Raw genomic sequence first — 25310 nt, forward strand, 5'->3', positions numbered from 1 at the left:
ACATTTCCTTTCGGAGACTGCCTTTCTCCTATCCGCAGTACCGGGGAACAGATAACCTCCAACAAGTGGGTGCTGGAAATTGTCCAAGTGGGTGGATATGACATCCACTTCTCCTCCCTTCCCCCTCCCAAACATCCTTCCCCATCCCTCTTCAGGGACGCTTCTCATGAGAGTCTACTACACCAAGAGGTGAATCATCTCCTCAACGTAGGAGCTATAGAGCCGGTACCCACACATCTCAAGGACAAAGGCTTCTACTCTCGTTACTTCCTGATGCCAAAGAAAAAGGGAGGTTGGAGACCTATACTGGACCTCAAAGCACTCAATAGGTATGTCAAGGTGCAGAAATTCAAGATTGTTATGCTGTCAACGATTATCCCAGCGCTAGAAAAAGGGGACTTGTTCTCGGCCCTCAATCTTCAAGATGCATATTTTCACATCTCTATCATACCAAAACACAGGAGTTACCTCAGGGTCACGCTAGGTCAAGACTGCTACCAGTACAGAGTACTCCTTTTCAGCCTTTCATTGGCCCCCAGTGTGTTATCCAAGGTCCTTTCGGTAGTGGCAGCCCATCTACGGTCTCAGGGTATCATGATTTTTCCATACCTGGACGATTGCCTTCTCAGGACACGGTCCTTTGCAGAGGCCCAGTGAGTCATTCAGACCACACAAGACTTATTTCTGAGACTGGGCCTACAAATCAACGAACAAAAATTGTCCATAACACTGGTTCAAAATCTAGTGTTTATAGGAGCCGACCTTGACTCCATTCAGGCGAGGGCGCTCCTACCATATCACAGATTTCTCAGTCTCTCCTCTTTGATAGAGACAATACAATCCAGCCCTCAAATCTTGGCCAGATAGTTTCTGGGGCACATGGCCATGGGCACATCAATCATTGCTCATGCCAGACTATGCATGAGAGGCCTCCAAGCATGGTTGGGCTTGGTATACAGACCAAAGAAAGACAATATAATCAAGCTCCTGTCAGTGCCCATCATAGTCAAGCAATCCTTGAACTGGTGGAAGGACCCAATGAATGTTCGCATGGGGATCCCATTCGGTCAGTTTTCCCCATCCCTTCTTCTGACCACTGATGCATCCCTCATAGGCTAGGGAGCTGTCATAAATATAAAGGGAAGGGTAACAACCTTCCTGTATACAGTACTATAAAATCCCTCCTGGCCAGAGGCACAAAATCCTTTTACCTGTAAAGGGTTAAGAAGCTCAGGTAACCTGGCTGGCACCTGACCAAAAGGACCAATGAGGGGACAAGATACTTTCAAATCTGGGGGGGGAGGGGAAGGTTTTGTCTGTCTGTTCTGTGTGCTTGCCAGACACAGATCAAGGAAGCAAGCAATCCAACTCAATTAGAATTAGTAAGTACTAGCAAGGGAATGCGTTAGCTTATTTTTGTTTTGGTTTGTGATTTTCTCTGTGCTGAGAGGAAGGTGTATTCCTGGTTTTCTTTTTGTAACTTTAAAGTTTGGCCCAGAGGGAAATCCTCTGTGTTTTTGAATCTGATTGCCCTGTAAGATTATCTTCCATTCTAATTTTACAGACATGTTTCTTTTACCTTTTTTCTTTATAATAAAGTTCTGTTTCTTTTAGAATCTGATTGGGGTTTTTTTAGTGTCCTAAAAAAACCCAAGGTTGGTCTGTGTTCATCTTGTTTATTCTCAAGCCTCCCCAGGAAAGGAGGTGTGGAGGCTTGGGGGGATATTAGGGGGCAGTAGGAACTCCAAGTGGTCCTTTCCCTGAGTTTGTCAAAATCACTTGGTGGTAGCAGTGTTACCTAATCCAAGGTACAAGGGAGAATTTGTGCCTTGGGGAGTTTTTAACCTAAGCTGGTAGAAATAAGCTTAGGGGGGTCTCTCATATTCTAGAGTTCAGAGTGGGGAGGGAACCCTGACAGAAGCACATCTCAGTGGTCGCACTGTTCATGGCAAATGCTTCCTGTCAGAGATATGTCTCCACATCAACCTGCTGGAGCTCAGAGCGGTTTGAAATGCATGTGCTCACTTCCTCACACTGATGAAGAAAATGCACATGAAGGTCATAACAGACAACGTGGCCTGTATGTACTACATAAACCATCAAGGAGGCACCAGATCTCATTCTTTGTGCACAGAAGCTCTGAAGCTATGGAATTGGTGCATCTCCCACAACATCCTAATAGCAGCAGCCTACCTACCGGGAATATACAACACAACGGCTGACAGCCTCAACTGCAAGTTCCTGCGTGACCATGAATAGGAAATAGAGCCAACCATTTTACATGATATATTCCAGCAATGGGGGTTGCCACAGATAGACTTGTTCGCTATCTACCAGAACAAGAAATGTCTGCCTTACTGCTCCAGAGCAGGGATCAGACGACGCTCCAAGGGAGACGCTCTCCTCATCCCTTGAAACAAGTGCCTTCTTTAGGAATTTCCTCCATTCCCTCTATTGCTAAAGGTGCTATTGAAAATAAAAAAGGAAAAAGCAAACATTCAGATTGCCCCCACCTGGCCCAGACAGACACGATACCCTTCCCTGTCCCAGCTGGTGTTGTGTCCACCGATGACCCTACCGATCATTCCCTATAGTCTGTCACAGAATGAGGGTTGCACCCTTCATCCCAGTCCATGTGTCCTACATCTCAAAGCATGGCTCCTTCATGGTTCCAGCACATAGAGACATCCTGCTCAGAGGAGGCACAGGAGGTACTAATCCACAGTAGGAAGGGTGCTACTCGTCGCATCTACCTGCAGAAATGGAAGGGATTCTGGATATGGTGCCAATCCAAGGATGTCACCCCTAATTCAGCCACCTTGCGGGTCATCCTGGATTCTCTGTTACCCTTAAAGAAATCGGGTCTCTCTATTAGCTCGCTGAATGTTCACTTGGCAACAATTGCAGCCTTCCACCAGCAGGGTAGAAGGCTACTCAATCTTCTCTCAGCCGATTAATAAGAGATTTCTAAAAGGTATAGCAAACCTCTTCCCACAATCCAGGACCCCTACTCCTCAATGGGATCTCAAACTAGCACTAAAGGAACTGACTAGACCGCCATTCAAACCCATGGCCACTTGTTCATTAACTCACCTTTCCATGAAGGATGGGGGAGATAGCAGTTTTGATGGCACACCTCCTGTTTACAGTGTTCTTCCCGGACAAGGTCACACTCAGACCACACGCGAAGTTCACTCCCAAAGTAACTTCTGCACTTCACATGAATGAACTCATTCAACTCCCAACATTCTATCCAAAAGCCTCATACGGACAATAGAGAGGCCATCCTGCATACACTCAATGTGACAGAGCTTTGGCCTTCTACTTACACAATATAAAGGCCTTCCGAAAATCTCTGAGGCTCTTCCTTTCAGTTGCGGTTAGGTCAAAGAATGCGGCAATCTCAGCTCAGAGACTATCCAAGAAGGTCTCTGGCTGTAATAAACTCTGCTACCAATTACAGGCGGTAACACCCCCATCTTCAATACGCACGCATTCCACAAGGGTGGTCTCCTCATCAATCGCCTTCTCTAAAGGTATCACCATATCAGGGATATGCAGAGCAGCTACATGGGCCTCTGCACATACCTTTGCAGAACACTATGCCATTCTGAGTGATTCAGCTTCAGACGCCCAATTCGGGGCTTCTGTACCATCATTTGTATCAGACTCCGAAGTCCCAGGTTCCAACAGTGTGTACTGCTCAGGAGTCACGTACAGTGGAGCATCCATAGCAACACTACTTGAAGAAGAAGAAGAGGAAGTTACTTTGTGCAATAACGATGGTTCTTCAAGATGTGTGTCCCTATGGGTGCTCCACAAACCTCCCTCCTCCCCTCTACTTTGGAGTTTCCACTGGTTGGCTCTGGGGTAGAGAAGGAACTGAGGGAGAAATGCCTCTGCACACTAGCTAGCCTTGTGGTAGGCAGGGAGCTGCACAGGCGGGACAGATTGCTATTGAAATTCTCCAATCAACAGCATGGGGGTGCACACACACCTACAGGGGAGCACCCATAGAGACACAAGTCTTGAAGAACCGTTGTTACTGCACAAGGTGAGTAACTTCCTCTTCTTTGACATATGTTGTGCAGATATATATTCCATGACTCTCCCACTTTTCCGTCTACTTCACACATAGGTGCCGAACTACTGGGTGCTGGGGGTGCTGCCATACCCCCGGTTTGAAATGGTTTCCATTATATATAGGGTTTACAGTTTGGTTCAATGGCTCTCAGCACCCCCACTATAAAAGTTGTTCTAGTACCCCTCACTTCGGACATTACATACAGCAGTGTGAAGGAACGGAGAGGGAGGTGGTGGATGTGCCCCTTTTATGGTTTCATCTGGGAACCTGAGCAGAACGGGAGCACATGCACCACCTAGTGCTACTGCTGGCAAAAGTCTCCAGCTCAAGTGCATTGGGACACGTACATTTGCAGTGGAATGTATATGTGCACAACACATCTTAAAAATTACAGGTACTGCATAAGTAAGTACCTAGCTTCTGTGAAAAAGTGGTGTTAAACTACCCCTGCACTAGCTTGCTGCACTCTAACTGTCCCTGTGCACCGTGGTGATGCACAATAACAGTTCATTAATGTGCTTTGATCTAGTCCTTTTTCAAAGAGAACTAGATTTAATGCGCATCAGCAAAGGCCACACAGACAGTGAGCGAGTGGCAGGCTAGCATGGGGTAGATTCACACCCCAGTTTGCCATAAACTAAATGTTTTTGTAGACTGGTCCCCACATCTACGCTATTGCTTTTATCAACCAAACTTTAATCTCATTAAAAAAAGAGATTGTTAATTTGACATCATCTATTTTCCATAAACCTGTGTTGATTGGCATTAACTTTATTACCCTCCTTTAGTTCTTTATTAAACAAGTTTCCTTGCAGCCATTCTGTTATTTTGCCTGAGACTGATGGCAGACTGACAGGCCTATAATTACCCAGGTAATCCCTTTTATGCTTTTTAACTATTGGCACAAGATTAGCTTTCTTCCAGTCCTCTGAAACTTCCCCAATGTGCCACAAAGCTCCTTGGCCAGCTCTTTTAAAACTCTTGAATGCAAGTTATCCAGATCTGCTGACTTAAAAATGTCTAACTATAATAGCTTGCTGGGTGTTTAACATCCTCCTTAGTTATGCTGGAATTGGAAGTATATCATCATCATATATGACTACATCATCTGGCATTTTCCTAAATATAGAATAGAAATATTTATTGAACAATTCTGCCTTTTCTGCTTTATTATTGATAGTTCTACCATTTCTGTCTAGTAATGGACTAATCGCATTGTGAGAGAGAAGACATGTCCACCTCCTTGAGGGCTCTAGGCCAGTGTATAGGCAGAGAGAGAATGTGCTCAGAATGGTCTTTGTATGCTAAATGCTCAGACTTTGCCTTCTCTTTGACTGCAGGACAACAAGGTTAATGGTGTAACCTGCTGTACTCGGATGCTAGGCTGCACGTACTTACATCCTTGGATCCTGCCCAAGCCTCACGTCTACTCCATTCCCCTGACTGTGCAGGATGAGCTGCTCCTACTGGGGAATAAAGCCCTCTGGGAACACCTCTCTTATACAGAGGCTGTCACGGCTGTACGCCACCTGCATGACCCACTAGCTGCTGCAAAGAAGGTCTGCACTTTAGCCCAAAGCTATGGCTGCCAAGACAATGTGGGAGCAATGGTGGTGTGTTTGAACATTGGTGAGGACAGCTGCACATGTGAGATGCACGGCCTCACCTTGCCGGGCCCTGGGGGCGTTATTTCCACTGCCAAACCAACAACGCCTTCCTCAGGTAGTGGAATTGCCTCAGAGTTCAGCAGTGAGCTGTCAGCCTCAGAAGCTAGCAGTGAGGTGGGCTCCACTGCGTCAGATGAACACAGTGGAGCTGGTCTGGATGCAGGGTTGGTGCCTCGACCCGAGCGACGCTGCAGCCTCCATCCTGTGCCCCCATCCAGCATTTTTCAGCGCCAACCTTCCTGTGCCACGTTCTCTAGTAATCATTCTGACAATGGTCTGGACAGCGACGATGAGCAGCCTGTGGAGGGTGTGATGACCAATGGCAGCAAAGTGGAGGTGGAAGTGGACATCCACTGCTGTAAAGGAAAAAGCCTGGAGCCTCGGCCTCCTGGTGCTGAGGAGGGATCTCCTGCTGCTGGCTCAGAGGATGACTCTGTGGGGTTCTTCTTCAGGATTCAGAGACAGAACAGTGTGAACAGCAACATCCTCCTGGCAGGAACCAAGGAGAGGTGCGAGTTGCAGAAGTCTCCTTCTACATGCTGTCTCTATGGGAAGAAGCTTTCCAATGGCTCCATAGTGCCCCTGGAAGAGAGCCTCAACCTTATTGAGGTAGCCACAGAGGTGCCGAAGAAGAAAACAGGTTATTTTGCTGCTCCCACCCAGCTGGAGCCAGAGGATCAATTTGTTGTGCCTCCTGACCTGGAAGAGGAAGTGAAGGAACAAATTAAGCAGCACCATGGGAGTGGTGCGGAGCAGGAGCCCAATGAGAAGGCTGCAGTGGCTCCTCCAGATGAGTTTGACACAGCTTTGTAACCCCATCGGGGCAGAGGAGTTGGCATCTGCAAGGAAAGGAACAGACATCAGCTCCCTCCTTATTGGAGTGGAGGATGAGCCTGGAGCTTTAAACTCAGGGCTGCCAGCTTCTTGAGGCAGCATCCCTGCTGTTCTGTGAGCCCAGGGTACTCAGGCCAGCAGCCAAGCTCCATGCTGGGGATTGTCTGGCATTTGAGAAGGCAGACTTCCCTATGTGTGGTCCCACCACCTGCCATTAACCCTTGCCCTCCTGAGGATTTGCCAGGCAGTGGGCTGGTTTCTGTGTGGGAGCTGAGGAGGCAGCTGTTGTTATGCACAGCATCCAGAGTTCTGTGAAGTATCTGATTCAGCCATCATGATGGGACTGGTCACTTGGCTTCACTATTCAGAGAATACAGCTGGTCACAATGAAGCTTACTAGAGACACAGAACCAGTCAGAGAATTGATTCTTATATGCATCGCAAGCACTTTCATTGACTGCACTCGAGCCATTTTGCTCCCCATCTGCCCAGCACTTTACTATGTAGGGAGAGGGGCTTCCGTAACCTCACAATGGATATGATGGGGGGATTCCTCCAAATGGGAATTGGTGCCCTCCTGATAGGTACACCAGGGGCCCTGGGGTAGCTGAGGTAGTTCTGTCACCACTTGTTATGAGGTTATCCAGGGGCTTCCTTCCAACCTGAAGGATACAGCTGGGACATGAGGGTTGGGTGCCCCAATGACAGATATGACCATGAGGCATGGAGAAGTTCCAGGAGGGGTTTGGCTGTCCCCATAACAAATATGATCGTGGGTAGGGATGGGGCTAGTGTGTACAACCATAGGGGATAGGGGGTTGGCCACCCCCCTGGTGTGCACTTCAAGGCAGAACCTTCCATATCCGCCAGACATGGGATGAAGTCAGAATCCACTGCAAAGCACAGAGTCTGTGCTCTTTGTGGTGCCCTCAGCTGGCAGAAGCTAAGAAGTGTGAGCGGGGGGACTTCATCTTGTCCATCGGGGTGTTTTGTTTGTAGCAGTAAAGGCTAATGAGCAGCCTAGAGTGCTCTGCATGTGCCAAGAAGGTCTCTGATGGTTCATTTCACAAGCACTCCCTCTAATACACATGGCGAAATATGAACCTCTTACACTGTAGCAGCAAAAGCACCCTTGCCTGTCTCTGCAGAAGCAGAAAGCAGAATCAGTGTCCAGGACTGCCCATGCTCCAGCTGCAAGTGCTCAGACCAGGAAGTGAACAAGATGAAGCTGTGTGGTTTCTGCTTAGTTCTAAACTCAAGATGGAAAATGGAACTTTTGCCAAATACAAACATTTTTATCAGCACACTTGAGGAAAAAAGGATTTTAGAACAACTCTGGAGAGTAGCAGTGAGCTGCCCAGCATCCAGTCAGCAAATGTGTTCCAGCTTCCACCTTCAGGGCCTGGATGGGCCAGTATGCAGCGTGGTGCCCTGCTAGCACTTTTCTGGCTGTTTTTCCAGGATTTAAGCATTCGTCTTTACAAAAGGGTTGCAAAGACAACCTTCCATCTGTGATCCAGGCAGATCATCTTCCTGAGTCTGCGGCCCAGGAGTTGGGAACAATAGCTCTGAGGTGGGAGCTGCCTCAGTAATCTCAGGGTATGTCTACACTACAATTAAACATCTGTAGCTGGCCTGTGTCAGCTGGTTTGGGCTCCAGAGCTATTTATTTGCAGTGTAGACATTCAGGCTTGGGGACCCCACAAGGAGGGAGGCTCCCAGAGCCTGGGATCCTGCCCGAGCGCAAACATGTACACTGCAATTAAACAGCCCCGAGCCCTATAAGCCTGAGTCAGCTCTATACAGGCCAGCCCCAAGTGTTTAATTGCAGTGTAGACATACCCTCAGTGGTATGACAACACTGATAGCCTCATTATGACATTATTTGGGACTAGTGCTAGTGTTATTTTACTTATTTATTATGTCTAGGAAGAAAGTCTGAAAGGTTTTTCCAAAAGAGTTCTGGGCTTTTGGGGTGAGTATTATTTTGTCTGGTGTGTTTGGTTTTTGCTTCTCTTTTATATCAGAAAGTCAGGTCTTGTCTGACCTGGAATACTCAATGTACAATTAGAGAACTAGTGGGATTCTGACATCATAGATCCTGTGAGAAAACGTGATAGCGGGGAAATAGCTATTATTCAGAACGTAAAACTCCTTGGCTTTGTCTTCACTAGGGGAAAAATATGTCTTTTTACCACATGGTAGCCAACATCCTAGCCCTGCTAACGTGCGTGGAAAGAACTGCCTGATCCACATAAGGGGCTATTCCGCACTAGAGTCGGTACCATAGTGCAGCTACCAGAGACACTCAATGCCGATGGAAGAGAGCTCTGCTGTCGGCATAATAAATCCGCCAACACAGCACTGTCCGCACTGGCGCTTAGGTCGGTGCAACTTACATCGCTCGGGGGGGTGGCTTTTTCACACCCCTGAGTGACATAAGTCATACTAACATAAGTACTAGGGCGTACAAGCCCTAGGATTTCATCATGTTTAATTACCACGTTAGCTAATGTCATAGAAAATCGCCTCTTTCCCATAGGATGGTCTCACACCCTTCGAGTTTTGTTAACACCTATTTTAACTTAGAAGTTGGGAGAAAACCTTTTTGTTAAAGATTCGAAACCTCTGCTAGTTCTATCAACCTAGAGAGAATTAAGGGACAAGAGCGCTCCCACACTGTCTCTGAGTTATCCAAGGAGTCTACAGTGAAAAGAGGAAGACCAAAAAAATTATTTAAAAAACAAAACAAAAAAACCTTTCAGGTTCTCTTCCTTAAAAGAAGCAAAAATTGCAGGTCCCCTTTAATTCTTTCACTGCTGATAATTTTAACAAACTTCTGAGCTAGCCCAGTAGTCTCAGAAGCACTACAGAAGAGCTGCAGTGCAGCCTCTTGTACAGTCTTGGACTAATGCACTGACATGAAAATGTGCCCCTCTTCCTGAGTAAGAATGTGAATCAAATCCTTGCACTAGTACACTAGTATGTGTTATTACAAATAAGGTTCTGTATTGGAATCCTTGCATTGATGTGGAAAATCCAGCATGTGTCTCCGACTAGTAATTAGATTCTGAACATGATATCTGGGCTCCAACTAACCTGGGCTGTGAGGGAGTGTTGCAGCTGTCATTGAGAGGACTGATTTTATCAGCTCTGTATGGCTCAGTGGAAAAAGTGCAGGAAAAAGCAAAACAGACAGTTCAGATGGAGTGTATAGATACAGAGCCTCCATTCCCTACAGCCCCCTGGAAGCTGTGGGGTGGAGCTGCTGAAGTAAAGGCTAATTGTGTACAGTGATCATCACTTAGCATTTTCTCTAATCCTATGTATTTGGAGCAGAAAGAGGTTTTAATGTGACCAGGTCCCTCCCTCCAAATCCTGTACACTCATTGGTTAGTGGTGGCGTCCTTGTACAACATGGCATGTTATCATAGACGCCAATCAGAACAGAGGGCTTCCTCTTGCTCTGATACATTGCTCTAATGCACGTCTTATGAGAAGAGTGTTTCACTCCAGGCTGCAGAGTCTGAGCTTCCCCCTCTTCCTGGCCTCTTGATTTCCTGCTTTCCATGGGGCAGCAAGCTTCTTCCTTGTCTTTCCCAACTTACTTCTTGTTTTCTTATATTTTCAAGCTCCTAGGAACCCTGTCACCCATGTGGGGACAAGCTGGGCTGGTGGGGGCAGCCCTAGTGATGGGTTCTCAGCTGAGGGTGAGGTGAAGTACAAAGAAAGAGGAGTTTCCCATGCTTATTTCAATTTCTATCTGACCAGAGTTCTCCATAGCCTCTTCTTTTTCCTGATGATGATCTCAGGCCGTTGCACAGTTGCTGTCATCTCTTCAGGCGTGCAGCAGTGGAATCTTGACCTGGGGGTTGTGGCCACTCTCCCCTTCCTCTAGTGATAAAAATATGGAAAAGGTTGAGAACCACTGTCCTAGAGCATCTATGTAATAAAGAGACTGTCCATGGAAGAGAAGTTGGAGCTGTCGTTTTCCCAGTGAGGGGCTGCAGTTTGCCGGTTAGTATTATTCCATCTGTCAAGTCTCAAGTATTTCTCTCCTTCTTGGTGTGCACTTTCAACAGCAGCAGATACTCCTAAGGCACTAACTTATCTGCTTTACTTGTTCAATAAGGTCTCAGTAGAAGGAACTAATGAACAAAATATCTGATATAAGAGCAAACTAATTCCAAGGCAAAAAGTATTGAGGATAAGAAATCTTGGCCAGTTAGCAGCCTCCGAATTGCTCCCAGCTGCCTAGAGCAGGTGAGGCTGAGGCTGCCTGATGGAAACTGCTGACTCCTAAACTGTGGGGCGAGGGTTAATTTCATTCCAGAAAGTGACAAGCACTTCAGGATACTCTCTCTGTCGTGGGGATAGGTTGCTCTTAAGATCTACCACCCTTTCTCTAGTTTACAGAACATACAGCCACATCTATGGTCCTCGTAACCCAGGAGTTTCTCCACCTCTCCTGAAGGATGTAGGTTTTATGCCAAAGGGCGTTAAGGCAGTGGGTTCACGTCATAGTTTTTGTGCAATCATTGTCCGCTGTTCTATTGCAATCTTCAGACTTGTGTATTTTTGATATTTTTGAAATGTGTTAACTTTTTTAACTTGTCACATGAGCTAGAGCATGTTAAAGAGAAATTGCAGCAAAACGATTTTCCATGCCTTTGTTTTAAAATGAAGCATATACTGTTTTATGTCCCTGACTCTAGCGTGCAGCTATAACAATGCCCCTCTTTCATTGTGTGTGGAAGTAGATTGTTATACTGAATGCACCTTCAGCACTGCACCCACTGTATGTGACAGCAAAAGGAGGAAGAGCCTTGGGGTGAAAATGTGATTCCATTGATTCTTTACTAAGATATACAGAACAGTTCAGAAAGGAAGAATATTTTTGATCAACTTTTCAGCGGACATAGCAATAAAGATTTTTACTTTCATCTAGGCGTATATTCTGTTTATGTTAATGCACTGGAGAGAACTTGCATAGTGCCACAATCATGCCATGATGTGAGCACAGTTGTGACCAGCTTTATCCAGGACGGTCTCAGGCCATGTTTACACTAGTGACCTTACAGCGGCACAGCTGTACCAATGCAGTTGCACCGCTGTAAGATCTCTCGTGTAGACACCCTATGCCGACATAACACTGTGTACCCTAGTACTTATGCCGGCAGAACTTATACTGCTCAGGGGGCTGTTGGTTTTTTTTCTCACCCTTGAGCAACATAAGTTTTGCTGACATAAGTGGTAGCGTAGACACGGACTCAGTCATCTGGCTGAGTGGGCTACTCCCACCCAATAGGGCCTCCTCCTTATAAAGTACTTGTAAAGAATCTTCACGGTGGAATTTCTTCATGTGAAGAGGAGTTCTGTAGCTTTGCCTCAAAAGTACTTTGTTGTGCAGCTCTCCAGAGGTATCTGCAGCAGATAGTAAGTGGAGAATCATTAGCCTGTGGCTAGGACTGACACAAGCCACTGTGCCTAGACATGTTTCAGAGTAGCAGCCGTGTTAGTCTGTATTCGCAAAAAGAAAAGGAGGACTTGTGGCACCTTAGAGACTAACAAATTTATTTGAGCATAAGCGTGAACTTCACAGCGAATACACTGGGTAACACTACCGATTTGGCTGCTAAGGGTTATGCAGGTTGCAGGAATAGAGTTTTCCTCTCCCTGTATTTTTGGGCTAATGGAGGGCAGATAATTCACCTCTTGCCTTGTGAGTTGAAAGAAGGATTTGCTAAATAAATACTGTTTCCCCTCCCACTTACCTAGCGGATGAGTGACAGGTACCAAAAGAGGGCACTACCAAGCAAAACCAGGTATACTTCAGCTGATAATTGGCTTTTATGAATCTTTTTCTTTTACTGCCATATCTCTGGCTCCACCCCCCGCTTTGTGATCTCGTGTGATGCTTTAGAGTAGACTGGTGCCAATTAAATAAGAGAAACACTAGAGGTTAAAAGGAGTACTTGTGGCACCTTACAGACTAACAAATTTATTTGAGCATAAGCTTTCCACTCTATGCATCCGATGAAGTGAGCTGTAGCTCACGAAAGCTTATGCTCAGATAAATTGGTTAGTCTCTAAGGTGCCACAAGTACTCCTTTTCTTTTTGCGAATACAGACTAACACGGCTGCTACTCTGAAACTAGAGGTTAAACATCACTTGTATTCACTGCAGGGTTTTTAAGCAGTCCTGGCCAGTCATGTTGGTTCTGCATGTTTTCCATGTGGTCAGTGCTAATGAAGGGGATGCTATACATAGGGGCTGCTATGAAATGACATTTCATTTTGAAGGTTGTTCATGGTTTCATAGAGCCACTGCCCCATTATATTCCATAAAAAAGTCAAACTTTTTAAAAGAGTAAAGTTCACCTTTAATTGTTTATAAAGAATACAAGGAAGAGCTCAGCATTTAATATCTTTACTGTAAAGCGTGGAAGCTTTATTGTGAGATCTGACAGCAGAATTTTCATAGCTGTACTCTGTTTTCCAAAGTCTCATATCTTGCTCAATCTGCGCTGATTAACTTTGCTGACTACACCAAGACCAGACACATTTTATACAGAAAGGTGCCCCTGCCAACACCTCAGAGAGTATGAAACAAATAGAGCATAGGAGTGGAGGGGACCCCCTGGCTCACTGAGTGCAGGCCCCTGCTACCGCAGAACCCCCACACCCCCATATAATCCTATTTGTAAATTTATCAAGTTCTATCTTAAAATCCTTTATGCTCTCACTGCTCCTATTGCAAGGCTTTTCCAGAATCTCCCATCTCTGATGATTGGAAACCTAATTTCCAGCCTAAATTTACTCAGGGACAGAAGAGAGATTTATATCACACATTGGTCTTAAAATGGAAACAAACTTGTCTCTGGCATGGCTTCTCTATCATGGTAATATAAATGCCTGGCTCAAAGGGTTAATACAAGCTCTGCACTGATTAGAAGGAATTCATTTATAGGTCAACTCTCCTAATGGAGTCTTCTGCACAATACATTCCTAGCAGAACGACTCTGTGCTATAAGAAAAAGTAACTCTTTGTAAAAGGGGGCAGCAGAATGACAGCTGGTGATCTGGCACAGAATGTTATAGTAGTACTCTTGCATCGTATAAACTTATTTTTCTTCAAGTGATGGTCCCTGTTATATATCACTGAGGGGCTTATGCATGCGCACCATGTGTCTGGAGCTAGATAATTTGAAATTGATAATATCTTTCTTCAGCTGAAACTATAGGGAGACTTTACCAAGGGGGAATGTACCTTCCCACTGGGGTTCAAAACAGGCAAGTACAGTTAACAGTTCTGGAAAAGCACCACAGGACCCTTATTCTGGACAGATGCTGTTTAGAGCTCTGTGCACCACAGTCCCTTGACACCATTAGCTGGAATTCGTAGTGATTCACTGCCTGCAGCACCTATCTGGCTTTTCTAAGGGAATCAAAGGACTGAGCAAGCTTGGGTTAGTGCTGCTTCAGACAGATTTGGTGAGAGTCCAGGTTATACATCAGGCCAATTACTTTATGGGACTCTCATTGGTCTCTAATATTTTATCATCTAGTTCTTCCCTGCATTATATCAAAAAGAGACTAACTTTGGCAGCCTGTGAATGAAAGAATAAAAGTCAGTGAAAAACACGCTCTTATCCAGAACATTTTGCTTAGAAATTTTATACCTAGAGAAAGAGTTGGCCTGCAGGTGCCACTGCTAGTGGCTAAGACTGCTTGTTACCCTGGCTCTGCCTCACTATGAGGCCAGCAGTGCCAAGAATACTCAACTGCTGCACTAGCTGCACCATTGAGCTCTGGAAGATCCTGATAAAAGTTCATTTTTCTATCACACTGTGGAGTGAGAACCATGCTAATTTCATAACATGTCTAGGAGTCTCCCAACAGCGGCTGCCTCCCCAGCAGTGCCTGCTAGCTCACAGTCCATTTAATCAATATAGCCTCTCTCCCTTTGCAAAGATCTTTGCCATTACTTTGTAGGGCTGTGTGTAGCTAGATGCCTACCACTGTGCCATAGGCCAAACATGCCAGGAGCCTGCACGTGGCTTCCAGAAGCAGCCACTTCCTAGCGAGAGAACCTGCAGAGGCATGGACCTTCCAACAAGGAACCCCAGTGCTAGTACTCAGCTCTCCAACAAGAAAGTCAAGCCGCTCTATATAAGAAGAGCTCTGAGGATGGTGAACTGCTGATCCAGCTGCTGGATTTGCACCAGTGCTTGGCCCTTGAAGGGTCAGTAGCAATTATCATTGAAGCCACCATCTGTAAAGCCAGCACTGAATCCATAAAGAACAAAATAGGAAGTGAGCACACACAAGAGCCAGAGCATTCAGTAACCCCTGGATTAACTGCACCACACCTGGGAGAAGAGGAGCAACTCAGTGAAATACACAATGCTGTGGGGCATGCCTCCCCTTCACTTCAGCCAGGCCTGACCTGTCCGCCCACCACTCTGGAGTGCCCGACCCTAGTTAGCTGACTCAGTTTGTAGCAGAGGCAGACGGGCCAGAAAGTCTGAGCTTAGCTCAGCTAGCACCTGGGGGGCCAGTGCCGAGTCTTTTCTAGTGCTTGGCCCAGCTCCAGCAGGGCTCTCAATCAGCTGGAGACTGAGCCCATGTTATAAACCAAAAAAAAAACAAAAACAAAAAGCTTCAAGATACTCCCATCTAGCCATAAACAAAGGCCAGGGGGTGTTATGCCCTCCAGCATGAGAACACATGCTCTACAGAATTTAGGTAAATGCCTGTCCACCCTGAGCTCTGCTCAGACAAGGACATGGCTATTTCTTGTTCCCTTGAGTTGTGTTGGGCCTCTATCACAGGGAGAGAAACAGTGCAGGGGAACACTGGCGAAACAGTGCAGGGGAAAAGCAGAGACAAGGGGAGGAAAAAAGCAACAGCACTAGCTTACACCAGAAATGGGTCTTCCTGCCCCTCTCACCCAAAGGATGTGGCCGCCTGCCAAGCCAGCTGGCCAACTCTCCACATGTAGCAGAAGGGAAAAAAGGAGTGGGGGGGATATGTGCCTTTTGCCATCAAATACTGCCAGGCTCCAGCCATTCCCACAAGAGGGCCTGCTCCATCTATCTCCAGGCTGCCAGCCCTTCAGCTGAGCACCATACTCCCCATACCAGGAACCAAAAGCAACACCGCCGACACAGTGCCTCAACATTCCCCTGGGGCTGAAGCAGCCATTGTTAGGGATGCCGATTTTGGGTGGATGTAGTCCTTGAGGTTCTCTCACATGACAATCTTTAATTAAAAATTAATCTTTAATTCCTGGAGGATTGGCAACCCTAGCCATTGTCACTCTTGAGGTTCAAATCTGTAGGGAGCCCTGGAGCACCTTCACTTTGGCCATTCAGCTAAGTGGTGAAGGTGGTGGGGACAGTGTCCCACCATAGTGGGATGAGTTATAGAAACTGTATTTAATAGGATGGTCTTCTCTTGTTGCCACTGTGATCCATTACATTCCCAGGCCTTCATCCCATTTCCCCATGGATTGGTCACAGGCTCAATCCTAGGTGCTAATGAACATGTAAACCCCTTCCCCCGCTGCTGCTCCTGCTCTGCTAGGCTCCACACAGGCATGCAGCGCTCAGCTAATCATTAGGGTCACACTCCAGACAAGCTGTGAAGCTTCTACTGCCTGAGTGACGTCACTTTGCTTTATGGCAGTGGTTCTCAAACTTTTGTACTGGTGACCCCTTTCACACAGCAAGCCTTTGAGTGCGACCCCCTTATAAATTAAAAACAACTTTTTTATATATTAAACACCATTATAAATGCTGGATGCAAAGTGGGGTTTGGGGTGGAGGCTGACAGCTCGTGACCCCCCATGTAATAACCTCAGGACCCTCTGAGGGGTCCCAACCCCCAGTTTAAGAACCCCTGCTTTATGGGAACAATGGTTGGTGTTTGTCCTCACTCACCCTTCCGCTAATGATCGGGTTTGTAGAATCATTTTCTTATACGATCAATTACATTTAAAAAAAATAAGAACCATGGTTTAAAGGTGACACCCTGAAATGTGAGGAAGCACAGGCTCAGAGGAGAGCTAGTGGCAGGGTTTAGTGGCCGAACCTGGGCTCTCTTCCTATGTCATTCTCTCCTGCTCCCTGCACTCCTGTAGCAAGCAGCTGGGAATCAAAGTTGTTCAAACATGCAGCGATGGGAGGAGAGACGACGTCCCGTTGTGCTTAAGGTCAAGTGAAAAGCTCAGTCTTAGCTAATGAACAAGGTATCTTGCCAAGCGCTGGTAGCTCTACCTTGTATGGGAGGAACGGAACTATGGCCAATGAGAGAGCTGGGACATCTTGCTTGAGCAGATCAGGAGATGGAGGGGTCCCTCTACTCCCAAGATACTGAGCTCAGCACAAGCAGTAAGCTAGTCACTGCTAACAGAGGCAGAGCCAAGGAGCAGATGTGGATTATGGAACTAAGAATGCATCTGTTCCACTCACATTCACAAGATTTAAATGTGAGGGCTGGTTAAGAGAAGCTTGGCTCTAGCTGGAGCTGTTCTCTCATGGTAGGGGTGCTTGTTGTGGCCATGGTCCTGTATTCTGATTGTAGCAGTGCAGATGCAACGTCCTGAGACAGGGAAGAGGGTGCTGCCCCTTCTTGGTGTCCAGGCTGGCAGCCACAGAGAGAGATGAGCTGGTAGGACAGCTTGGCTATGAACAAGCCACCCTAAAACTCATACATTTCCACTGGCTTCTCTCTCAGCTGATGAACTGTTTTGTATCCCCTGACAGCAAGGCCAGCACTGACCAAGAACACCACAATGGCAATGCAGCTAAAGAGCCCAGCTGCTATCTCTGCCCCATGCACACTGCAGCTGAATCCTTGGTAGCCTTTGCTTTGGTAGAGATTCTCTCTCTCTTTGCACACTGGAGAATCGTAGGCATCCAACAGAAGGTGGAAGTAGAAGTACAGAGCAGGCAGGAAGCCAAGTGCAATCAATATGTCCAGGGTGCATTCGAGCAGCAGCCAGGCTGGGAAATGCCATGGCAGCCGCAGCACACCAACCAAAACCAGAAGGCAAGAGAAGGCCATCAGGGCCCCTCCCACAGCCATTGCTGCTCTTGCTGTCGGCAGCTTTAATTGGTAGAACTGGGTGTCAAGTTGCTGGGCTTTTTCCCCCTCTGCCCCATCAAAGCCACTATAAGCCCCTCCATACTGGTAGTAGTAAATGCCCCCCAAGTTGGGAATGCCGGTGTAACCGCCTGTTGAGCTGTAGGACACAGAGCTGCAGATCAGGATCAGCATGGTCAGCAGAACTTCCACCAGCTGGCAGCAAGCTGCAAAGATGAACAATTCAAAGGCCAGTTAGCAGTGGGTCTCTTATTGAGAAGGTCCTGCACCCCCCATAACTATAAGAGGGCTGGCTTCTCTCACAGCAACACAGGGGCATGAGGGAGGGTTTGCCTGTTGCTGACCATGAAGTAAGTAGTTGAAGCTCCCTTTCACTGAGAGAAAGATGACCACGGGACAACATGCAAGGCCCACCTTTTCCTCACCAGTTTCCTGATGACATTAACCTGTGCATTTTCCCATGACTGCAAAGCCCAACTTTTTCCTTAGGTGTCTGATGACAGGGCAGATATACAGCCATACAGCATAGTGGGGAACTACTCCTCACAGTCCTACTGTGGTTTCAATTGTTGTTGAAATACCTGGAGCTCTGGAGAGGGGCTTGCAATTGTTACAAATCCAAATAAATCAAGCAGCTTGATTAATACGAGAGCTCCTCAACTGCCCTCTGAATGCGGGGGGCAGACCAGAAGGAGAAGCCAAGTTCCAGCCAATCTGCTTTAGGAGGGAGAAGGAGAGACTATTTTGCTTTGATCTTTATATTTTAAGGGCCTTTTTTCTTATGTGCTGAGCACCCACAACTTCAGATAAATCCATGGGTCCTGCAGGCACTCTCATGCTGTGGGGTGTGACACAGCTACCTTGACAGACAGGATCAACAACTCACTAATGCAAACAAGCCAGCAGCCCCAGAGCACGAAATAAGGCAGCTTTTAGCAGGCTCTGAAAATCTAATTTGTTTTTAACTTGCTTTAAACCCCATGAGGCACACAGCCTTACCAAGGGGCATCCCTTATCACCACTGTATGCCATGGACAGGACAAGCCTCACATCTTTGCAAAGCACTCAGCCACTTAGGGGTGCAAATGAAGAATCCATCTGAGGCAGGGCCAGCAGGGAACAGCCTGTATTCCAAAGCTAGGGAAGGGCCAATTGGCTGGCTGGCTGGCAGGCGGGGAACATGCTATACTCCTAGCCTTCTCTCTCCCCGAACATTCAGAGCCAGCAGTAGCTGCACATGCTACTGGATTCAATTAGCCGCCTTCAGCGTCCATGGTGGTATACGGCAAATTAACTGTGCCAAACATCTCAGCCCCTGTACCCAAAAACTGGCAGTCTATGCACTTGCTCCAGTGGAGGGAAGAGTCTTAGGAGTGAAGGGTGCACAGAAATTTCACCCTCACCCCTACTAAACCAGCATAAAGGAACTTGGTCATACACCCTCTAAACTGTCCAGTCAGAGAAGGCAGCAGAGAGCCCATGTGATGGTTCAGTACTGGGTGCAGACCCTGACTTTACCCCTAAGCATTACATGACACCGGTGGAGGATACGGGAGGCAAGTTGCTGTGCGAGGCTGGATTTGCTGTAAAACAGTATGAAGGAGAAAAGTGGCAGCTTTTTAAAGTAGGAGACTTGACAGCAACTTGACTCTTTCGGAGCAACTAACTCACTCATGCAAAGGCACCAAAACCCTCCCCCATTCCATGCTCCCAGGCAGGTTTCTGGAGGAGTTTTATTGCACTGATACAGGGCAAAGTTCCATCATCCACTGATACAACCCCTTTTATGAGCTTGTAATAACTACCTGACACCCTTTATCTAGCTTCCTCTGTTCTCGCTCAGCATCAACAGCAAATCCCATTCCTGCTGCTCTGCTGCTCCCTGTAGGTTGATGCCTACCACCAAGTCACCACAGTAAAGAGCCTATGCAACTGACCAGAGCCCTCACCTCAATAACCCACACTCAGCTCAAGGCATGAGCTAGAGTAATAGTTCACCAGCCACAGGCCCAACCTCCTTGCCCTTCTGCCCTAGCCCCGGAATCAGCACGTGAACAGCTCTCCTGGAATCAAGTGTTGTCTTTGTTTCAGAGGATTTGGGACTATTGGAATGAGGAAGATCCCCAGCTGGCAAGATGCATCCCAGCTATGGACCTTGCTGCAGGCATGGCCATCTCCGGGGCCTAAAGTGCACTGGGTTCAAATGGGTATGTGTACACACATAGGTTAAAGAGCACTGGGTTGAAGTGGGTCTGTGTACACACACACACACACACACACACACACACACGGGATGAAGTGGGTCTGTGTACACACACACACACACACACACACACACGGGATGAAGTGGGTCTGTGTACACACACACACACGGGATGAAGTGGGTCTGTGTACACACACACACACACACACACACACACGGGATGAAGTGGGTCTGTGTACACACACACACACACACACACACACACGGGATGAAGTGGGTCTGTGTACACACACACACACACACACACGGGATGAAGTGGGTCTGTGTACACACACACACACACGGGATGAAGTGGGTCTGTGTACACACACACACACACACACACGGGATGAAGTGGGTCTGTGTACACACACACACACAGAGAGGTTGAAGTCCACTGACTTGCAGTAGGTCTGTGTATGCACAGATTCAGAGATTCCAAAGACAGAAGGGACCACTGCAATCAGGATAAAGTGCACCCACCCACACTCTCACACACACAAGTTAAAATGCACTGCGTTACGTATACACACACGGGGAAAGTGTGTTGGGTTACAGTGGTTTGTACACACACACAAATAGTAAGTGTGCCAGGTTACACCAGGTTTGTACCCCAACACACACACGGTGAGTGCGTCGGGTTACAGTGGGTTTGCGTACACACACAGGGTAAGTGTGCCAGGTTACAAGGGATTTGCGTACACACACACAGGGTAAGTGTGCCAGGTTACAATGGATTTGCGTACACACACACAGGGTAAGTGTGCCAGGTTACAATGGATTTGCGTACACACACACAGGGTAAGTGTGCCAGGTTACAAGGGATTTGCGTACACACACACACAGGGTAAGTGTGCCAGGTTACAGTGGGTTTGCGTACACACACACACAGGGTAAGTGTGCCAGGTTACAATGGATTTGCGTACACACACACACACAGGGTAAGTGTGCCAGGTTACAATGGATTTGCGTACACACACACACACAGGGTAAGTGTGCCAGGTTACAATGGATTTGCGTACACACACACACAGGGTAAGTGTGCCAGGTTACAGGGGTTTGTACACACACACAGGGTAAGTATGTTAGGTTAGGTCCTAGCCCCTGAAATCAAATGTCTGAAAAGGAGTAGGGTTGCTGAGGCAAGCAGGTTGCTAGCACCACCTGTGGGGACTCTCCTCTGATTGGCTGTTTTCTCCACTGTCCCACATCCTGAGCTACAGCAGCCAATCAGGGCTCCCCCCGGAGCAGACCTCATTCTTCCAGGTGGAGCTGGGGGAACAGGACAAACCCAGCTCAAGGTGGCTCCTCTCCCCCTACCCTGCCTGGGAGCAATGGGATGGTTCCTCCAAGTTTGCAGATGACACTAAACTGGGAGGAGAGGTAGATACGCTGGAGGGTAGGGATAGGATACAGAGGGCCCTAGACAAATTGGAGGATTGGGCCAAAAGAAATCTGATGAGGTTCAATAAGGATAAGTGCAGAGTCTTGCACTTAGGAAGGACGAATCCCATGCACTGCTATAGATCAGGGACCGAGTGGCTAGGAAGCACTGTTACAGAAAAGGATGTAGGGGTTACAGTGGATGAGAAGCTGGATGAGAGTCAACAGTGTGCCCTTGTTGCCAAGGCTAATGGCATTTTGGGCTGTATAAGTAGGAGCATAGCCAGCAGATAGAGGGATGTGATCATTCCCCTCTATTCGGCATTGGTGAGGCCTCATCTGGAGTACTGTGTCCAGTTTTGGGCCACACACTATAAGAAGGATGTGGAAAAATTGGAAAGAGTCCAGCGAAGGGCAACAAAAATGATTAGGGGACTGGAAACATGACTTATGAGGAGAGGCTGAGGGAACTGGGATTATTTAGTCTGCAGAAGAGAAGAATGAGGGGGGGATTTGATAGCTGCTTTCAACTACCTGAAAGGGGGTTCCAAAGAGGATGGATCTAGACTGTTCTCAGTGAGAGCTGATAACAGAACAAGGAGTAATCGTCTCAAGTTGCAGTGGGGGAGGTTTAGGTTGGATATTAGGAAAAACTTTTTCACTAGGAGGGTGGTGAAACACTGGAATGGGTTACCTAGGGAGGTGGTGGAATCTCCTTCCTTAGATATTTTTAAGGTCAGGCTTGACAAAGCCCTGGCTGGGATGATTTAGTTGGGGATTGGTCCTGCTTTGAGCAGGGGGTGGGACTAGATGACCTCCTGAGGTCCCTTCCAACCCTGATATTCCATGATTCTATGATTCCCCTCCCACCCCGTGCTCCCCACAGCACCCAGCCCGGGAAGGGAGAGAAGGGACCAGCTGCAGCCAGCCCCAGGCGAGGGGTGAAGAGCAGAGGCCAGATGGGGGAGAACTGATGAGGAGTGGGGGGGAACAGGGTTCATTTGGGGGCAGAATTAACTGCTGGGCTGGGGAATGGGCTGTCAGGAGTGATGACAGACCAACTCCCCAATACATGTCAGACCACATTAAGCGCTGGTGTTTCCTGGGGCACCACATCACCAGGGCCAGATGCTGACAAACTCTCATCCTGTCCCAGGACGCACGTCCAGCTACCGACCAGGGGCACGGAGGGAACTGGCAGGTGCCTCCGTCCAACCTCACCAGGACTAACAGCCAAGAGGCAGCAGGGGCGCAGGCAGCAGACCCCTCCCCTCCCCACACACACTTTAGACAGGACACCTGGCACCCTCAGCCCCCAGACAGGGCCCTGTGCACTATGGGAATTAGTGCAGAGCGTCCGCTGGGTGGCAGAGGCAGGTGAGTCTCACCTCTGGCTGTGCAGAGGTAGCGGCACTGGTAACACTCCAGCAGGCCTGACGGCTCCGCCTGGTAGCACTCCGGCCTCTCGCAGCTGGTTCCACGTTTCGGGGATGGCAACACAGGAGGGTGCTCCTCACTGCAACCAAACACAGACTCAGAGACAGCGGCTGACCTGGCAGGGGGTCAAAGCAGGTGGGGGAGAGTGGGATGGGAGAGGGGCTGGGGCAAAGGGGGCCAGAAGCCATGAATAAGGGGCAGGTCTGAGGAGCACAGGGATGGGGGACAGAGAGGAGAGCCAAGGCTGGGGGTCAGAGGGTGCTGGGAAAAAGGCAAGTTAGGAGGAAGAAGAAGATGGGCTGGGGCAGTGTGGGGAGATGTTGGGGGCGGGGGTGCTGGCAGGAGGTGGCTGGGGGATGGCTGGTAGCAGGACTGAGAGGCTAGGGGCACTGGGGGACAGGGCTGAGAGGGGGCTGAGGGCAGGGCTAGTGGGAGAGCTGGATGGAGGCAGGTGCAGGGGGTTGGGCAGGTGGAGGGGAAGTGAGCGATGGGTCAGAGAGTAGGGCAGGTGCTGGGGGGAAGTCGGGGCAGGTGAAGGGGTGGGGGGGCAGAGGTTAGGGCAGGTGGGGGACACTGGGGAGGTGATGAGAGGAAGCTGTGGGGGTGGGGGGGAGGGGCAGGTGGCCAGTGGAGAGGGAGTTCTGGGGGGGCACTGGGAGGCAGAGGTCATGGGGGGGCAGGTGGGGAGAGCTGGAGGGGGGCAGTGGGGGTGGGGACAGAGGATGGGGGGGCAGGGGGCCCTGGGATGGGGCAGGAGCGGAGGCGAGGGCTGGGAACGGGGGTGGGGACAGACTGGGGGCAGGAGGCCCTGGGATGGGGCAGGAGGGGAGGCGAGGGCTGGGAACGGGGGTGGGGACAGACTGGGGGCAGGTGGGGCGGCAGGAGGGGAGGCGAGGGCTGGGAACGGGGGTGGGGGCAGGGTGGGGGCAGGAGGCAGGCAGGTGGGGGGCCGGGGGGCCCTGGGTTGGGGCAGGAGGGGAGGCGAGGGCTGGGAACGGGGGTGGGGGCAGGGTGGGGGCAGGAGGCAGGCAGGTGGGGGGGCAGGGGGCCACAGGATGGGGCAGGAGGGGAGGGGTGGGGACAGAGGGTGGGGGGGCAGGGGGCCCTGGGATGGGGTAGGAGGGGAGGAGAGGGCAGGGAATGGGCGTGGGGGCAGACTGGGGGCAGGAAGCAGGCAGGTGGGGGGGCGGGGGGCCCTGGGATGGGGCAGGAGGGGAGGCGAGGGCTGGGAACGGGGGTGGGGACAGACTGGGGACAGGTGGGGGGGCAGGAGGGAAGGCGAGGGCTGGGAACGGGGGTGGGGACAGACTGGGGGCAGGAGGCCCTGAGATGGGGCAGAAGGGGAGGCGAGGGCTGGGAACGGGGGTGGGGACAGACTGGGGGCAGGTGGGGGGGCAGGAGGGGAGGCGAGGGCTGGGAACGGGGGTGGGGACAGACTGGGGGGCAGGTGGGGGGGCAGGAGGGAAGGCGAGGGCTGGGAAAACGGGGGTGGGGACAGACTGGGGGCAGGAGGCCCTGGGATGGGGCAGGAGGGGAGGCGAGGGCTGGGAACGGGGGTGGGGACAGACTGGGGGCAGGTGGGGGGGCAGGAGGGGAGGCGAGGGCTGGGAACGGGGGTGGGGACAGGTGGGGGGGCAGGAGGGGAGGCGAGGGCTGGGAACGGGGGTGGGGGCAGGTGGGGGGTCGGGAGGGGAGGCGAGGGCTGGGAACGGGGGTGGGGGCAGGTGGGGAGGCGAGGGCTGGGAACGGGGGTGGGGGCAGGAGGCAGGCGGGGGGGCGGGGAAAGGCGGGGGGGCAGCTGTGGGTCGCGCCGGGCGCCGCCCCGCTCTCACCGGCCGGGCCGGGGGCCCCTGGGGGGGCCGCTCACCGCGCGCGCCCCGCCCGGCTGCCGGCGGCTCCTGCGCTCGCGCTCCGCCATCTCGGGCCGGGCGGCGGGAGACTCGGCCCCCGCCGGGGCGGGGCGGGCGCGTGAGGGCGGTGCCCGAGGCAGAGGCGGGCGGCGTTGGCGGGCGCCCAGGGCCGCCGCACGCGGGTCCGGCCTGGCGCCGGAGGCTGCGGCTGGCAGGGGTTCGAGGCCCGCTGCGGATGACTCGTCGCCAGAGGGGGGCCCAGGCGAGAAACCCGCAGAGCTGGCCCCTGCTCCGCCCGCCCGGCCCCGGCCCCTCGCGCCCCGGCCGCCCCACGCCCAGGGTTCCGGGCGCAGCGGCCTGGAGCTCGGGGCCTGAAACCCGCTCCCCGAGCTCCGGCCTGAGCCACGGCGTCCACAGGACTAGTTTTAATTTCCCTGGTCGAGCCCTGCGAGCCCGAGTCCGTAGACCCGGCTTCCGAGGCGCTCTGCCGCGGGTGGGTTTGTTCTGCTGTTTCCACAAGCCCCTTGACCCTTCCTGTGGCGACAGGAGGGGCTGGCTTCACCCTGTGGGCCCTGTTGCATGAGTTTAGGTGGGCGGTGTGGGCATCATCCGGTCCCTGTCCAGCATTAAACCGTGTTCAGCAAGGTCTGCGTTGTCGACAGAGCCCTCAGCCGGCTTAGTCCCGTGGTAAACGCAGCATTAAA

At 50.2% G+C, this 25310-nt stretch overlaps 2 protein-coding genes across 6 annotated transcripts in view; one reads left to right on the forward strand and one right to left on the reverse strand.

Annotated features, from left to right (window-relative positions):
* Positions 1 to 11528, forward strand: part of PHLPP2 (PH domain and leucine rich repeat protein phosphatase 2) — a 141613-nt gene extending 130085 nt beyond the window's left edge. For 3 of the 5 annotated variants that reach the window (XM_077830931.1, XM_077830932.1, XM_077830933.1), the window contains one exon: positions 5425 to 11528. In XM_077830931.1, coding sequence (XP_077687057.1) covers positions 5425 to 6564 — 1140 coding nt within the window. In that variant the 3' untranslated portion in view covers positions 6565 to 11528. The remainder of the gene's footprint in view (positions 1 to 5424) is intronic. The other 2 variants (XR_013347619.1, XM_077830934.1) reach the window with 2 other exon arrangements.
* A 1422-nt stretch (positions 11529 to 12950) lies between these two features.
* Positions 12951 to 24674, reverse strand: MARVELD3 (MARVEL domain containing 3). The gene is made up of 3 exons (XM_077831298.1): positions 24589 to 24674; positions 22708 to 22835; positions 12951 to 17900 (listed from the first exon to the last, which is right to left on the reverse strand). The coding sequence occupies exons 1-3, from the start codon at positions 24672 to 24674 to the stop codon at positions 17290 to 17292; spliced, it is 825 nt and encodes a 274-aa protein (XP_077687424.1). The 3' UTR covers positions 12951 to 17289.
* Positions 24675 to 25310: the final 636 nt, after the last annotated feature.

This window comes from Eretmochelys imbricata, chromosome 12 (assembly GCF_965152235.1).
Source record: "Eretmochelys imbricata isolate rEreImb1 chromosome 12, rEreImb1.hap1, whole genome shotgun sequence".
In the NCBI taxonomy this organism is placed as follows: domain Eukaryota; kingdom Metazoa; phylum Chordata; order Testudines; family Cheloniidae; genus Eretmochelys; species Eretmochelys imbricata.

What these genes read in the sequence shown, in the direction of transcription:
- MARVELD3 (XM_077831298.1), bottom strand. Translation starts at nt 24,674, where the DNA reads ATGGCGGAGCGCGAGCGCAGGAGCCGCCGGCAGCCGGGCGGGGCGCGC. An exon ending in AGGGGCCCCCGGCCCGGCCG is followed by an intron (nt 22,836 to 24,588) that starts GTGAGAGCGGGG and finishes GTTTGGTTGCAG; the next exon opens with TGAGGAGCACCCTCCTGTGT. An exon ending in CTACCTCTGCACAGCCAGAG is followed by an intron (nt 17,901 to 22,707) that starts GTGAGACTCACC and finishes TCATCTTTGCAG; the next exon opens with CTTGCTGCCAGCTGGTGGAA.